The sequence below is a fragment of the Schistocerca gregaria genome, chromosome 7 (genome assembly GCF_023897955.1).
Source record: "Schistocerca gregaria isolate iqSchGreg1 chromosome 7, iqSchGreg1.2, whole genome shotgun sequence".
Taxonomy (NCBI): Eukaryota; Metazoa; Arthropoda; class Insecta; order Orthoptera; family Acrididae; genus Schistocerca; species Schistocerca gregaria.
Window position 1 is genome coordinate 55998812 of NC_064926.1, and position 18002 is coordinate 56016813.

General features: G+C 43.6%; 1 protein-coding gene across 1 annotated transcript in view; it reads left to right on the plus strand.

Moving 5' to 3' along the window:
- Window positions 1–18002, plus strand: part of LOC126281519 (acetylcholine receptor subunit alpha-like 1) — a 950196-nt gene that overhangs the window by 536102 nt on the left and 396092 nt on the right. The window contains exon 2 of the mRNA XM_049980559.1: window positions 12954–13160. Within this exon, the coding sequence (XP_049836516.1) occupies window positions 12972–13160 (189 nt within the window). The 5' untranslated portion in view covers window positions 12954–12971. The remainder of the gene's footprint in view (window positions 1–12953; window positions 13161–18002) is intronic.

Genomic DNA, 18002 nt, shown 5'->3' on the forward strand with positions numbered 1-18002 from the left:
AAAAGGAACAGTCCAAGCAGTTATATTAAATGGACCTATATTCTTCCGTGGCTGCAGGGTTAATTTTACTCTGGACAACGCTACTGGAAATTTGGTACTGGTTGGTTTACCCTAGTGATCGTCCGTTGTGAAAACGCCTCCATTTCTGGACCTGAATCTTTCGCCGATCGAGATGTCATCGCCTACAAGACTTGGAGAAAATGGAACATACCAAGCAGCTATATTAAATGGACCTATATTTTTCCATGGCTGCAGGGTTAATTTTACTCTTTACGTCGCTACTGGAATTGGAATTGGGATTGGTATCACATTCTCTTCACCGATGGGTATCACATATGCCTTCAACCAGACAATCGTCGGAGACGTGTTTGGAGGGAACCCGATCAGGCTTATCACCTTAGACACACTGTCTAGCGAGTTCAGCAAGGTGGAGGTTCCCTGCTGTTTTCGGGTGGCATTATATGAGGCCGACGTACGCCGTTGGTGGTCATAGAAGGCGCCGTAACGGCTGTCCGATACGTGAATGCCATCCTCCGACCGATATTGTAACCATATCGGCAGCATATTGGCGAGGCATTCGTCTTCACGGGAGACAATTCGTGCCACCATCGTACACATCTTGTGAATGACTTACTTCAGGATAACGACATTGCTCGACTAGGGTGGCAAGCACGTTCTCCAGATATGAACCGTAACGAACATGCCTGGGGTAGATTGAAAAGGACTTTTTATGGACGACAATCACTCTGAGGGATCTAGGCCGAGTTACCGTTGAGGAGTGGTACAATATGGACCAATAGAGCCTTGATAAACATATGGATAGGATGCTGCGATGAATACAGCCATCCATCAATGCAAGAGGACGTGCTGCTGGGTATTAGCGGTACCGCTGTGTGTAGCACTCTGGACCACCACCTCTGAAGGTCTCAGTTTATGGTGGTACAACATGTAATGTGTGGTTTTCATGATCAATGAAAATGGCGGAAATAATGTTTATGTTGATCTCGGAACTCTCGGAACCGAGGTGATGGAAAACTTTTTTTTTAGTGTGTATTTCAGAACCGCTCCCACATATTTATAATCTTTTATAGAATACCGGTTGTTGTCTGCTGCTATTCCACCCCTTTGTTGGAGATGAAAAAAAAAGTGAAAAAAATGAATGGGCAATCACTCCTGTGATGAAGCGGCCCGCAAGTTGGGAAAACCATTGGCAGAAGTAACTTTGACAAAGGGCAAATTGGTATGGTTAGTCATCTGGGAATGTACTTATCACAAACTATGAGACTGGTTGTGAGCGGGCTACTGTCATGAATGCCTATAGATAATGTTTGAATGACAGTAACAGTAAGCGTGGTGTCTAACTGTTCGACGTCCACACGCCATCACAGAATATAGCTGTACGCTTGCCCAATCTGAAGAGCAGGATGGGCAGCAGATAGGACGGAAAGGTACAGTGCCGGTGGAGTTGCATATGTCTTAGTGAACACCGTTCAGCGCACGTTCTTAAGATTGGAGCCCCTCAGCTGGCAATCTTTGCGTTGTTCGTTACAACAGGTAAATTGTCGTGTCTGGATACGCTACCCCTTCATCCAGACGAAAGCCTCCCCGAAATATTTCTTGGTGACATGTTCAGATAGCGTACAACAGACGTTGAATCTTCTCAGACCATCGTTATGCACTTGATACTTCAGCAGTTATGCAACTCCGCCGAACATATAACGATTCCGTTTCTTATCCTGAATTTCTGAACAGTGTGTCCCAGTTCCGTTAGGAGTGTAGCTATGAAAATTGAAATTCCGGCAATACTTTCTCAGAAGGACAGCCTTTATTCAAAATAATCTCCTCCTGAATCAAAACACAGCTGAAATTGTTTTCAGAGTGTTTTGAAACAGTAATTCCAGTTCATCTTTTGAGTTACATTTAGTACTACAGTGCAGTTTCCTTGGATGTCCTCAACTGTGTCATAACAGTGTGCTTTAATAGCAAACCTCTGTTTGGGGAACCACCAGAAGTCGGCTGGTACCATATCCGGCGAATACCGTGCGTGATCTTCCACTGTGGTCCAATTGCTGACCAAAAGTTTTGCACAAACTTCACTCTGTGGGCTGGGGCGTCGTCATAGAGGAGCAACCAGGAACCTGCCTCCCGGTGTTCTGGTCGAATTCAACGAATGCCATATTACGACGAGTATCTGACACGTTTTATTACATTGGCGGCCAGAATGTCAGCTGCAACAACGCTAGCGCTTTGACTTTCTACACAGCTGTTTTTGAATCTTCGAGGGTCGTAACGCCGTAACTCGCCACAAGATAGCATAGCAGTTTTGTATTTGACCCAAAGTGTCCTAACGGGACTGCGACGCAATGTCTACGTTGATTAACGAAAATAGTGCAGGTCTGTTGGGTATTAGCTTTACGTGCATGACAGCTCAGCAGACACCTAACAACGAATCACGGGGCGTTAAATCATTCAAACATGCCACACAACCGTTAGGTCAGACTATAAAAGGTTCCTTTAAGTTTACATATACGCTCTGTGATACATAAACGATTATGCGGAACTGAGCACTAGACGTCACAAGAAGCTGACGCAGCATTGCAGAAGGAGGTGGGTACAAGTTTCTTGTCAGGAGGGAAGGACTAAGAGGAGAACGGGTCGGTCAGGAGAGGTCAGTGGCCTAGGAAAGTAACATCACGGGCACTTCAGCCATTCTAAAGCTGCCGAAATCGTCTCTTGGTCATGTGACTGTGAAGTGGAAACGGGAAGGAAGAACCACAGACACTAAACCAGGACCAGGCCGACTTCATTTGGCGACGGACAGGGGTCGTCGAGCACTGCGGAGAGCGGGTGCAAAGGATCACTTGAAATCAACAGAAGAAATTAATCGTGAGTTGCAGTGTGCTACCAGTGTCCAGATAAGACAATGTGATTAGGGATACAAAAACAATGGTCGATTTGGAGTGGTAATCAGATGGAAGAGGTTTGGGTTTGGCGAACGCCTCGAGAACGCTACATCAGATCATTTATAGTACCGATAGTTAGCACAGGAACAGTTTGGAGCCGACGATAGGTTGCTTCTACATGACAATGCACCCTGTCATAAAATAGAATCTGTCAGCAAAGGTGACATGAACCCATTGATGCACCTTTGGGGTGATTAACAACGTCGGCTTCACTCCAGCCCGCAGTGTCGAATATCACTATCTTCCCAGATTATGACACTTGAGGAGTAGTGGGCTGCTATTCTTCCACAGACATTGCGACACCCCACTTGATATATCTCTACCAGAATTAAAACCACTAACAAGCGCCTGGACACTTTCTATCAAGTAATATAGCCGTGCCTGTGCACCTGTAGTGAAATGAGAGGTGGCTCCAGCATACCGGTATTGAAGATTAATGCGCACAAGAAAATAGTGTTATGCCCGTCTCTTCTGTAAGTTTTGAGGTGCCCTCCTTGTCGTCTGAAGCTTGCATTTAACAAGGAAGCCATAAATCCCTCTGTATAAAACCTTCAACTAAGCAGCCATAAAATTGCCGTTCACCAACTATCCTGTCTCGACATCTACTGGTTCGTACTGCCTGCTGGAGTCGCGAATACTCACAAACATTTATTTATCTTTACCAGTGACTCATCATCTAATTAACTAAATGGATCCTTTTTAATACAGTGTCGGAAAAATAAAATTTGCCCAGAAAATATTCCATTGCCCACACTATACATTACGTTTTGGAACGATCTATACAACAACACATACACTTTTTATGCAGTTTCTTAGAGTAACTAATACATACGTGGGTTTAACGAAAATACTGCGAGAAATGCGTGCTTGAACATGTGAGATTGTCTACACTTTGTATCTGCGCAACGAGTGGACTAATGTCTGCAAACTTAGCTTACCACTTAGCGCGTAAATGGACAAACATCTGAACTGTCTTCTCAAGCCCAGGGTGTTAAACAGACATTCTATATAAATATGAATCTGGCCCTGTAAGTCATCTAATGTCATGCGCATATCGCAACAAAAATCATTAGAAATGCTGCTGTCACTTAACAAGAATGCACGACTTCACAAAAGTGAAAGTTTGGGGTCTATTCTAGAAATACAAAACAGCTACAAGTGATACATAACAATCATGTTCAATTACTTTCAAGCCGGCCGAAGTGGCAGTGCGGTTCTAGGCGCTACAGTCTGGAACCGAGCGACCGCTCCGGTCTCAGGTTTGAATCCTGCCTCGGGCATGGATATGTGTGATGTCCTTAGGTTAGTTAGGTTTAATTAGTTTTAAATTCTAGGCGACTGATGACCTCAGAAGTTATGTCGCATAGTGCTCAGAGCAATTTGCACCATTTGCATTACTTTCAACACTCAATAACAAAATATTTAACTCGTGGACATATGGAACTGACGATTATTAAAATCGTTATCTCTACATAAGACTTTTTTTCACAGGAAAGAATGATCAAACTCTTCATTAGCTCATTTCCATCTATGATATCATAGCTGGTCAAAGCATACGCAAGTTGTAGTGAGCAAAACTCTCAACTCAACATTTACTGTGGGCTAATGCATGATGGTACTGATTTCACTCAGTCTCAACTTTCCTGTGTTCCGCAGAACGTTAATGTTCCCTAATCGAAATAATGGCTATTACACACTCGCTATGGGTTGGAGCGATGTGCACAATCTCTTTGCCTGCAAAAATTCCCATAGTAATAATTAAATACCTCTTTGCTGTCTGTCGCCACAATACGTGAAGCGTATCGTCCACACTTCACAGAATGCAAAACGCTCAGCGCCCTCGCAATTTTCCAAATACTTGTGCGGTCCGCTGCGAGACAAGAGAGATATATAGAAATTTTAGTTCTCAAAATGCTTTTATATAATGTGGATCTCCCCAACATGTCAAGTCTGCATCGCCCAGTATAGCTTCAGCCAATCGCCGTCTTGTTAGAGGTGAATTTTATGTTCCATGACCGAGTTGCAGCCTAGCCATGTTAATGCCGTCCAGCCATTTACCCTCGGTCCCGACCGTATTTATTTTAAAAGGAATGATGTATTGTTCTAGCCTTAAGCTTTTCTGCGCTGAAGATCGCCGTTCTCTTGTTCAGCGAGGTTTCCGATGCCATTAACCACCTTCTCGGTTCGTCTCCAAAATGCGTTTCACTTTAACTGAATTATTCATGCCTCTGTCCATATTGGTAGATATTGTTTTGTTCGTTTTTGGTACATCAGATTACTGCAATTGCCTTTTGTTGATACAATGTAATTATTACATTCTGAGGGTCTCATGCTGTATCGTACTGTCGTTATGGATCAAGCTCATATAAGGTCCGTAAAATCCGGACGCCTTACAAACATAACTGCACATGACAGCCAAGCCTACTGGTTGTGCAGTTGTGTTTGACCACTAGCGACACCTGAGCAATGTCCTCAATACGTTGTAAGGGGACGTCGTGTTCCGAACAGTGTTCTGTGCTGTTGTGAGTCCATTATATTAGAGGTCTGTGGGTTCGAAAGTGGGCACATTGTTGGTGCTCATGTAGCCGGTACCCCCCTAATCATGGGAGCCAAAGTGAATGGTGTTCCAAGAGGCAGTGTATGCAAGATTTATACGGCTTGCAGAGGAAACGGCAAAACAGGTCAGTCACAACACAGAGGAAACTGTGAGTTCAGTGATCATGACAGATGGTCATTCAAAAGGACTGTGACGAAAAATAAGAGGATAGCAGCTGCAAAAGTCACTGCAGTTCTGAACGTCACATTCACGAACCCTGTCAGCAACAAAACAACAAGAAGGGGGCTCTGTAGGCAGGTCACTGCATGGCGAACTGGAATACAAAAGCCATTCATCAATGGTGCAAATGCCAGTGACAAGAAAATGTGGTGCCGAGGGTCATGAAACTTGGACAATGGAGAAATGGAGGAATTCATCTGGACGAATGAGTCTTGTTTCCCACAGTTCCAACTTCTGGCAGAGTTAACATCACAAGAGTGAAACATCAGGGTATTCTTTGATCATTTGGGCAGGCATAAAGCGGTGTTGCATTGGCACCATTGTTACTCTGCAAGGTCAAATTACTGCCAAGGTTATACGACCATTTTTGTTGACCACGTCCTTCCCATAGCACAATGTCGGTTCCCTAATTGTTCCCCAGTGGCTATGCTGTGTTTCAAGACGATAAAGTCCATCTGCTAACAAGAATCTAAGGTGGGAGGGCTAGAAGCGATATTTGGGAAAAGGACTGTAGCTCATAGAACACCTGCCACTTGTCTGTTTCCATAATGAAAGCTATTAGTACTCCTTAAACTGGTCTCAGAGGGGAAAAAAAACCATACGCATGGGAAGATTTAAACTTGCCTAGCCACTCTAGTAAACGAACCTCGCCTCTCCTCTTGGCTACACACGGACTCTCATCGTAGGACTGCGAGGCCACTGTCGAAATTTTGTTACCCACCCGCCAAACTAAACATGTACGTAATGTCCTGATGGACGTACAAAGAGTAACATTTTCGTTGATGAAAATCTACTCTAGTTTCTGTGTGAGAATAGCTCAACAAGAAAATGCCGAAAACAGCTACTTCAGTCTATAGTGGTGCAAGACTGAGTCTGCCAAAATTGTAAGATTATTTTCTGCCAAGTCCAAGAGACTAATCGTTCTTAGTTTTTCCTACCATTTCCAAAGTGTGAATTTCTTCTCGCATTTTACCACACCAGAGCATTTGTAACGCAGTTTATTTTTGTTAGTATCGTTTAAAACTATGCTAAGAGGCTGCAGGACTCAATTGTTCTGTTTCATCATAATGTTTGGGATGCTGGGCTCAGTTTTGACATAAAGGAAAAGTAAGCATGTGAAAATGCCATAGCCATAGGACGAAGCATAAATGTTTTTTCAAATGGCGCACCAAGTTCCGATTTTCTTATGGTTTCGAGTTGTAATAAAAATCTATTCAGTGACAGGACAGTGGACAACTAAAGCTGCTAAAATGTATTGTATGTCTTCTATTTTATATTTTTATTTTACTAAAATTAAGTAGCGGTGTCCCTCAACGATCCCGAATACTTTTTATACACAGTTCTATTTAGCCTATGGTTTCTTAGTTTTGTTGGCTTTCGATTGAAAAATGTCCTGCTTACCTCAGCACGCAGATGAAGCGTTACGTAAGCCGAAACGTAAGAAAATAGAAACTGAACCAAACGCTTTTAACAAAGACAGTTGATGAATTCAACAAAAAGAGTGAATTCTGCATTAACTTGTGTCATACTGTTGTGGCAGCAAACACTCATTTTAGGAAACTAGAGAATTCTAATTTCAGAGGTTTTCTTGAGATGTATGGCCATTAGTCTGTTCCTGCAGAGTCAACGTCGCGTAAAGATTATGTGAATTCAATTTACACTGACGCACTGCAAAAAATTCGAGAAGACATTTGGACTATATATATATATATATATATATATATATATATATATATATATATATATATATATGCCTGTTGATGAAACTACTTCCAATCTTGGTCAGCACATTATAAATCTGATTGTTGGCAAGTTGGACCTAGATGCAGCAACAACAGCTTCTTTGATTTGTTCAAAGCAGCTCTCAAAGACTAACCTGCAAACAACTGCCCACTTTGTCAACAATGAGCTGAAGCTACTATACACAAATAACGTCGATGAAGACAGGGTGCATATATGTTTGCAGCGCTTCAATTTCTTCGACTATTCCATCGGTTGGTACTGCATTTGACTTGATAGCACATGGTATCAAGCGTTTAACAGGTTTTTAAGGTAAATAAATTAGTCCCCACGGTAAAGAAACTTTTTCTTCAGGCACCGTCAATTATACGATCATTCGGAGAACAACTTCGAGATGTCCCCTTGCCACCTAAACCGGTTGTTTTCCACTGGGGCACGCGGTGAGCAGCAGCTGCGAACTATAGTAAACCGTCCCAGCCGTTCGGGAGGTAACTGAAAACTTACTGCAGGATGCCACCCTTCACCTTTGGCAAAAGAATTACTCAAAGATGTCTCAATTCAACGGGACGCTGCTTATATTAGAGCCAAGGACGCATTCATGGCAAGAAGTATTTCCACTTCAGAAGCCTCAGGGCGATGTATCTATAAAAACATTTGTTTATTGGGGAAGTAAAAAAGAAAATTAATGAAGTGGCAGGTGAAGTGAGAGGAAAAGTGCGAGCAAAAATGCTAACTGTTTTGCAGAAGGACAATGGCCGAAGGACTAGCGAGCAGCGGCACGCATACTTAGCAGGAAGCCAGCGCCCCTGATAGTAGCATTCCTGTCCAACACGTGCGGAACGTGCAGCACGCCCCTGCCAATTCCGTTAATATGGAATATTCATTTCCGGCATATAAATTAATGCTGAGTGACAAGCGCCGTAGTTTTTCTCTGGAAAACATAGAAAAAGTTTAAATTATTTTCTGTGAAGCCAACTATTCTCTGAATGTTGGAACACTGGTTTTCCAACATTTACTTCCACGTATTACATGCATTTCATCACATGGCTGTACATGTTTTATAATGTAATAATATCTTGGAGAAACTAGAAAGGTTTAGGATCAGTCCAAACAAACGTTTTTGTGTTTGTGCATATTTTCATTTTCCTTCATTCTAATGAATAATAATGTGGTCATATGTCAACACCGTGAATTTAACATTATCTTTAGTTTTTGTGCATAATACCTTTTATGGACTATGTTAGGTTTCTTATACACAGTAACTGAGATCCAGAAGGAGCCTATTTTACGACCTAAAAATCCGATGCCACATTATTACACACTGATGAACCAGAAATTATGACTACCTGCTTAATAGCTTGTTAGTCTGTCCTTGGAAAAAAAAATACATGAGTGATTCTGCGTATCAGGGACCCGAGATTTTGTTGTTAGGTTTTTGGAAGTATATAACAACAAATGCCTACGCAAATGCCATGTAATTCGCGTAAATAAAGGGCCGCTGATTTGGGTATGTGGTGATGGCACCCGATAGCGACCCATGTGGGTTCCATAGGACTTGCATCAAGCGAATTAGATCAGTGAGTCATCAATTTCAGTTCATAACAATAACGAGGGAGGAGCCTCCACTCGTGCACTACGTAAGAATAGAGGCCAAGACACGTCTATCAGTGCTAGGGTCCAGTTTAAACGTTGCAATAAAAGGCAAACCAATCCTTGCAACGTCGGAAAGTCCGGAATAAAATACTCTTTTCAGAGGCAACAAACAACAAATCCTGTCAATATTTTTACGCATGCATTAATGGGACGTACTGTGTATCTAAGAAAGACATACAAAGGCGAGAGAGTAAGAAAAAACCAGAAGGATTCAAATTAGCTTTATGACACCCATATCGTAAGACAGGGCTGTCTTCACAACGCATGAGATAGCCGTAACATCGACCCAATTCGACACAGAATTACTGACTGTCGATTGTGGCTCCTATAGTGTAACATCAGTATGCAAGCCCCCCAGTAGAGAAGTATAGCCTAACCTTGTCACCAGCTTCGCCTACAGAAAGCACAGTTCATTTGAAGAGACTTCAATTGCCATGTCACAGAAATACAGATAAGAATGGACAAATTCTAGAACGGCTGGCGGAAATAGATAATTTATGCCTTCTGAATGATCCAGGGCTACCACGTGTATTCTACAGCAGGAACTGGACCCATGAATCTAACACAGATAATTGTCTTTTTTGATTAATTTTGTAAGATTTCTGTTGAGCAGAGTAGCCTCTCTTGGTGCACAATGGGTTATAAGGCATTTTTGTACCTTAGGTGGACAGTTTAAGTGCCTGCGCCGCTCTAATAAACACAGGCACCAAGGGTGGTCGTAGGAAGCATTTATCTCAGGCATGTTGTCGACGACTGTGAAATCGTCGCCAGCTCGAGGGCTTGACTCATAGTGTCCTCCACATTTTTCCACTTTATCAGACCATCCTGAGCGTCATTCGTTCTTTTGTAGCTCTTTCAACCGTAAGGCATCTTATTTAGCACGTAGTAAACCATTATGTCAAAAATACTTGGTGGACAGATGTGTCTATGAGATTCTGCTTGGGTAAGATGCTTAACGCTGACATTCCTCGGGATTACGACTTCTGCAGATTTCCATAGTTTTGTAAATACTCCTCGAAGCTCTCTCCTCAATACCTAATGGCAGTTGGTACCATCTTCTTGCCTATCATCTGGCAGTTTATGTCCCTAGTTTGTACATTTAGACAAGTCCTAGATTTGATGACAAAACTCTTTCTTTACAGTGTTGTAGTGCAGTAACGCGTACACTGGTGTGCAAAACTTAAGGACGGAAATGAGTTTGGCAAGGCGTGTCACTGCCAAGTAACAAAGCTCGATTAAACTTGAATCATACATGGAAAAACTACTGCAGTATAACACAGGGGGTAACTGGAAGAAATACTGAAAGCGACGAAGAGAAATGACACCTTCATTCAATGAAAATACAGGGCGTTTATAAATGAATATCGGGGTTCTAACGCTTTATAATATTCATTACATTAAACTAACAGTTATAAATGATATACCAAATGAAAGAGCAACTCAAACAGTTGTGTTTAGCACCAGTGCGGTTGCGCAGCGCCCAATGTTTCCGACGCAATCCGCTAGACATTGGTTCAACTTCATTGTACCCAAGCGCTGGATAGGCCACAAGGGTCCCAATAACAGGGCTTGCTTTGCATGGCCTCCACGTTCACCCGACCTAACGCCATGCGAGTCATTCCTTTGAGGCTTCATCAAGGATCGTGTGTACCTGCCTCCGCTACCAGCAGACCTCCCTGAATTAAGAAACCGGATTAAAACAGCTGTTGCTACAATCACTGAAGACACACTTATCAACGTTTGGGAAGAACAAGGCTATAGATTTGATGCGTCCCGTGCATTTATAAGGTTCTTGGTAAAACTGTTTGAGTTGCTCTTTCATTTGATATATCATTTATAAGTTTAATATAATAAATATTATAAAGTGTTAAAACCCCGATATTCATTTATAAACACCCTGTAGTTGCACTGAAGTCACTGCCATACCCAATTTCCACTGGACATTAAACAAGGTGGGACGTGGTTCTTAGAAGGATTTGTCATAACCATTGACGGCAGGGCGCGGTCTGGAACGTGCTCACATAACGGTTCGTAAAGGGTTTTTGTTTTTAGGCCATTCTATTCCTGCACCAGTGCGGTTGTCAACTGTTGAATTGTCATTGGTACACGTGGACGTTCTGAAATACGTCTCACCAACACGTCCCACACGGGGTCTATGGGATTTAACTCTGGGAAACGGGCATGCCAGTCATTTCGTCGAATGTCCCCTCTTTCCAAAACCTCCTCTACCTGCACTTGCCGATTCGGTCGCGCATTGTCATCCATAAAAACGAAGTCAGGGTGGAATGTGCCCCTGAAAAGACGCACATGGGGTATCTGACTGGGTCTCACAAGGGAACCTTCCCATCACCCCCTCCCCCCCACTCAGATTTAGTTGTAAGTTGGCACGTTGGATAGGCCTTGAAAAACTGGACACAGATCGATCGAGAAAACAGGAAGAAGTTGTGTGGAAATATGAAAAAAATAAGCAAAATGTACAAACTGAGTAGTCCATGTGCAAGATATGCCACACGAAGGATAGTCTGAGCTCAGGGGCGCCGTGGTCCCGTGGTTAGCGTGAGCAGATGTGGAAGGAGAGGTCCTTGGTTCAAGTCTTCCGTCGGGCGAAAAGTTTTCTTCTTTTATTTTCGCAAAGTTATGATCTGTCCGTTCGTTCATTGACGTCTCTGTTCACTGTAATAAGTTTAGTGTCTGTGTTTTGCGACCGCACCGCAAAACCGTGCGATTGCTAAATGAAAGGACGTGCCTCTCTAATGGGAACCGAAAATATTTGATCGTAAGGTCATAGGTCAACCGATTCCTCCACAGGAAAATACGTCTGATATATTCTATACGACACTGGTGACGGCATGTGCGTCACATGACAGGAATATGATGTCGACCTACCTAACTTGTACAGTTGGCGAATGGATAAAAAGATTGTTCTACCTTGCCCGATTTATGTTTTCTTGTGGATGTGATAATCACTTTTTAAAAAATGATGAAAACATAAGAGTTTGTCACATAAACTGCAACAAATGAATACAACAGTTTCACAGTCGTGTAGTTTTCCCTGTGCTCTATCAAAACATATGTTTTTAGAGTTTTCAAATTTTTCCGCGTGTAGACCGACAAATCCTGCATATGTCCATGAAAATCTGAACGTGTCCTAGAATTTTGGAGAGCGAAGTTGATTATGTGTGCCCATACTACGGCGCAGTTACCTCGCATCGGACGGACGGACGGGCAGATAATAATTGTCTGAAAATAAAAAATTAAACTTCTCACTCGAGGGGAGACTTAAACCAAGGACCTCTCGCTCCGCAGCTGCTCACGCTAACCACGAGACCACGGGGCTCCTGAGCTCACACTCTCCTTGATGTTGCATATCTTGCCCATGGACTACTCAGTTTGTATATTTTGCTGATTTTTCTCATAGTTCCACACAACTTCTTCCTGTTTTCTCTGTTGCTCTATGTTCAGTTTTTCAAGGCCTATCCACTGTGCCAACTTATAAATAAATCTGAGGACGGTACGATGGGCAGGATCCCTTATCAGCAACGCTGCCCTGCTGGTGTACGGTGTTCAAAGATCTGGAGGTCAGTACGTCCTTGCAACATTGTGCCTCCCTACACCAAAAAAGCTGGGCAACTGTAACGATCATGTTTTACAGTGGTGGACGTACCTTCACGTTTTGAGTGGCGGGAACATAGGCTTGACAGACACACACCATGCGGGAAGTAGTTTGGTCCTTTATCTTCGCACAGTGTGTTGTCACATTGCTTGAGCTTCGGCGTGTAGGACGCAGCTGGTGAGCGCGGCTGTTGCCGTGGTGTCTGCAGGGGCGCACTAGGCGGACGATGGGGAGCGTGCTGCTGGCGCTCGTGCTGGCGGTGGTGGGCGGCAGCGGCACGCAGGCCAACCCGGAGGCCAAGCGGCTGTACGACGACCTGCTGTCCAACTACAACCGCCTCATCCGGCCCGTCGGCAACAACTCGGACCGCCTCACCGTCAAGATGGGCCTCCGCCTCTCCCAGCTCATCGACGTGGTACGTAGCCCACCTGCCGCGCCTAGCGCCGCGCGCGGCCGCTTCAGCAAGCTCACCCAATTTATAAGGGCACACCGTGACGTCACTATAATACCGGGTATAGAGTGCGCAATATGCTGTGGCCGATAGACACGCAGTCGGCTGGGGAAGGTGGGGAAAGTGGCAGTGCTGGTGGATCGCTCAGAGCACTGTAGAGGAAACGCCCAGAAAGTAACGTACCGCATTTTTTCCCCCCCAACGGCCTTGCCGCAGTGGTAACATCGGTTCCCGTAAGATCACCGAAGTTACGCGGTGTCTGGCTGGGCTAGCACTTGGACCATCCGGTCTGCCGAGCGCTGTTGGCAAGCGGGGTGTACTCAGCCCTTGTGAGGCAAACCGAGGAGCTACTGGATTGAGAAGTAGCGGCTCCGGTCTCGTAAACTGACATACTGCTGGGAGAGCATTGTGCTGACCATATGACCCCCCATACCGCATCCAGTGACGCCTATTGGCTGAGGATGACACGGCGGCTAGTCGGTACCTTCGGGCCTTCATGACTACTGACAGTATTGGGGGAGCCAATCCTGACAAAACTCTACAATCTGGTGAGCAAGATTTATGAGACAGGTGAAATTCCCTCAGACTTCAGGAAGAATATAAGAATTCCAATCCCAAAGAAAGCAGGTGTTTCCGAACTATCAGTTTAATAAATCACAGCTGCAAAATATTAACGCGAATTCTTTACAGACGAATGGAAAAACTTATAGAAGCAGACCTTGGGGAAGATCAGTTGGGATTCCATAGAAATGTTGGAACACGTGAGGCAATACTAATACTACGACTTATCTTAGAAGAAAGATTAAGGAAAGGCAAACCTACATTTCTAGCGTTTGTATACTTAGAGAAAGATTTTGACAATGTTGACTCGAATACTCTCTTTCAAATTCTGAAGGTGGCAGGCGTAAAATACAGGGAGCGAAAGGCTTTTTAAATTTTGTACAGAAACCAGATGGCAGTTATAAGAGACGAGGGACATGAAAGGGAAGCAGTGGTTGGGAAGGGAGTGAGACAGGGTTGTAGCTCCTCCCCGATGAGCAAGCAGTGAAGGAAACAAAAGAAAAATTTGGAGTAGGTACTAAAATTCATTGAGAAGAAATAAAAACTTTGAGGTGCACCGATGACATTGTAATTCTCTCAGAGGAAGCGAAGGACTTGGGAGAGCAGTTAAACGGAATGGACAGTGTCTTGAAAGAAGGATATAAGATGAACATCAACAAAAGTAAAACGAGGATAATGGAATGTAGTCGAATTAAGTCGGGTGATGCTGAGGGAATTAGATTAGGAAATGAGACACTTAAAGTAGTAAATGAGTTTTGCTATTTGGGAAGCAAAATAACTGATGATGGTCGAAGTAGAGAGGATATAAAATATAGACTGGCAATAGCAAGGAAAGCGTTTCTGAAGAAGAGATATTTGTTAACTTCGAGTATAGATTTAAGTGTCAGGAAGTCGTTTCTGAAAGTATTTGTACGTAGTGTATCCATGTATGGAAGTGAAACATGGACGATAAATACTTTGGACAAGAATGGTTCAACTGGCTCTGAGCACTATGGGACTCAACTGCTGTGGTCATCAGTCCCCTAGAACTTAGAACTACTTAAACCTAACTAACCTAAGGACATCACACACATCCATGCCCGAGGCAGGATTCGAACCTGCGGCCGTAGCAGTCGCACGGTTCCGGACTGCGCGCCTAGAAGAACCGCGAGACACTTTGGACAAGAAGAGAATATAAGCTTTCTAAATGTGGTGCTACAGAAGAATGCTGAAGATTACGTGGGTAGATCACATAACTAATGAGGAGGTATTGAACAGAATTGGGGAGAAGAGGAGTTTGTGGCACAACTTGACTAAAGGAAGGGATTGTTTGGTAGGACATATTCTGATGCATCAAGGGATCACCAATTTAGTATTGGAGGGCAGCGTGGAGGGTAAAAATCGTAGAGGGAGACCAAGAGATAAATACACTGAGCAGATTCAGAAGGAAGTAGGTTGCAGTAGGTGCTGGGAAATGAAGAAGCTTGCACAGGATAGAGTAGCATGGAGAGCTGCATCAAACCAGTGTCTGGACTGAAGACAACAACAACAATGGTGGAAAGCAATTCTACGATTGCGAAATGTTACATATGTGTTATTTGAAGTCTCCTGAGTGAGCGCTCCAAAGTATCCGTCATTTCCGACAGATAGCGAAGCTGCAGGACAGTTTCCAAATGGCGTTTGCAGGTGATGTATTCTACAAACAACGAGCTGTTATTGAATTTCTCACTGCAGAGAAAGAAACTGTGGGGAATATTCACGAACTGTTGTGCAAAGTCTATGGAGCATCTGCTGTCGGCAGAAGTAAAGTTAGTCGCTGGGCACGAAGAGTGAGGTCATGATAAGGCGGTTCGGTGGAGCTCCACGATTTGCAGCTGTCCGGGAGACCATCCACGGTTGTCACACTGTAGCGAACTGATGTAATTCGCGAGGACAGACGCATTCACGGAAAACATTTCGAGGACGATGAGGAGGTGATTCACGTAGTGGAAGACTGGCTCCACCACCAGGAGAAGTATTCGTACGGACAGGGCATACACGCCCTAGTTTCACGCTGTAGCAAGGCCACAGAACGGGATTTAGATAACGTAAAAAAATAGGGTGCGTATATAAAACGTCATTCTATTGTGTACGTACATCTCATTATTGAAGAAAAAAAGTGATGCATTACTTTCTGGGCAACCCTCGTAAACTGAAGCCTACACCCACATTTTTGGGAAATATTAAGCGGGGCCCCTTCACGCCCACACTTGCATGGTGACCAGTCAACAAGACATGCCACCTATTCTTTGGTTAGTACCTAAAATAATTCCGCCGAAAATGCAGCAATTTATTTCTGCCTGTTTTGTTAACTATTTGTAACTTTCAGAGAAGAGTCACGAGTGGGGAATTTTCAGTAAAACCAACACATTTATCTTGTTGCCATGTTAAAATTTGCTTGTTTTGCCAAAACTCAGGGGAGTTTACACAAAGTCACCGCACTAAAATGTTGTTCAGATGCAATTGCGAGACAGTCCAGAAACAGTGATTTTCTAAGATTATTAAGTGACGAACTGAGGAAAAGTAATGTCAGCTTCTTATGAAAACGCACATTCTCGGTAGAAAATAAACGTCTTATGACTTCAGTTATGTTGTTCCAAAACTCATAGCATTTTTCGTTTCACCAGCCGTCGATGGCCCGTAGAAAGTACATTCTTTCATCGGGAAAGTCTATAGATAGTTAAAAAAAATATACTAAATAATGAAGTTTTGCATAATAACCATATGGCAAAATGCGCTCCTCTTTGAGTGTTATCATTTGCCAGCATTTGATTTCGGTATCTGAAACCGATTATGAAATATGAGGAATATTGTGCATATTTCACTCTGTTTTTATCACTGGCGCGGTGCATTCGCAAATGAGTGGGCGACGTCAAATTACTTTTCTCGAGGTTGGTGACACATAGAAATCTCCAACCAAGTCGAAAGAAGAATTCAGTTTATTAGCCTAATTTGACACACGGCAGCATATGGTGTAATACGCACCAGACGCTAAAGAAGAATTCATTTAGCTTAATTTGACACACAGCAACATATTATGTAATACGCACCAGACACTAAATCACAGCGACCCCTATTTTTCACTGTAAACTTTTTCGAATTTCCTGCAGTTTCTTACTTCCACGTAAGTACTACGGTAACTGTCACCATTAACGAAATGATGGGCACCTCAAACTGAACCTCACATATAAAGTTACAAATAAAGCAAAAATGATTTTTTTACTGAATAGTTTCTGTAAAATCGTTTGTTATAGATTGCAAAGCGTGTGCCTTGAGTCTGAGATTGCCGACTGGCCGCAAGGCGGCAAACACGTGTAGGCTTCGCTTATGAACAAAGGAATGAACTCGCCCATTGCTTTGGACGATAAGTGGTCACTGCGCGTCGGCCACCGGATCTTGAGCGACCTTGAACACCGCCTCTAAGTCCTGATAATGGCCTCGAGCCCGCGAGCGATATAGTCCAAAAGGTTGTTCAGTTATGCCACATCCAGCTGAAGCCACCTACTGACGGTTAGATCACGTAGAGCTACCACTTCTCTACGCCTCATACGCTGTTCCAAATAGTCCTAGAGATCGGAAATGCATTAAGATCTGGTGGTTTACCAGGCTTGCCGAGGTGCGATAGACTGCCTGAGTGCTTGTCGGTCCTGGAACGGACTGCATGGTTATAATTAAACTGGCGGTGCTCCACGGGCTGCATTGTGGGCTGTGTACATCGTAATATGCTGAAACATCGTAGGTATTTTCATTAAGAGATGCGCTGGTCGAGCATGCTCAAGAAGTAATATTTCCACTATCTGTCACCAGGTGAAAATAAGGCACTGTAAGCAGTCAGAATGAGATGTGTATACAGGAAAAGGAGAGGAACGATGAAACACATGGTAACGGTGGTTCTTTCTCGTTTATTAGGGTGTAGTCACAAGTTACAACATGTGTTCAATATGGTTTCCCAACTCAGCAACATGCTGCATTTGTAGCAAGACATTGTCAAAGGTAAACCGCAGCACATCCGGTGTAATAAGACCGATATGTCGTCGTGTGCTATCCCTCACATCAGGAAGAGTCCACATGTCCCCTGACAGACACTGTATTTCAGATATGCCAAGAACCAGGAACACATGGATTTAGGTCGAGGCATCTAGAATGTCACAGATCTTGAAACTGCCTATAAGTGATGTAGCCATTACTGAAGATTTCTTGAAGCAGATCTTTCACCTAAAGAGCGAC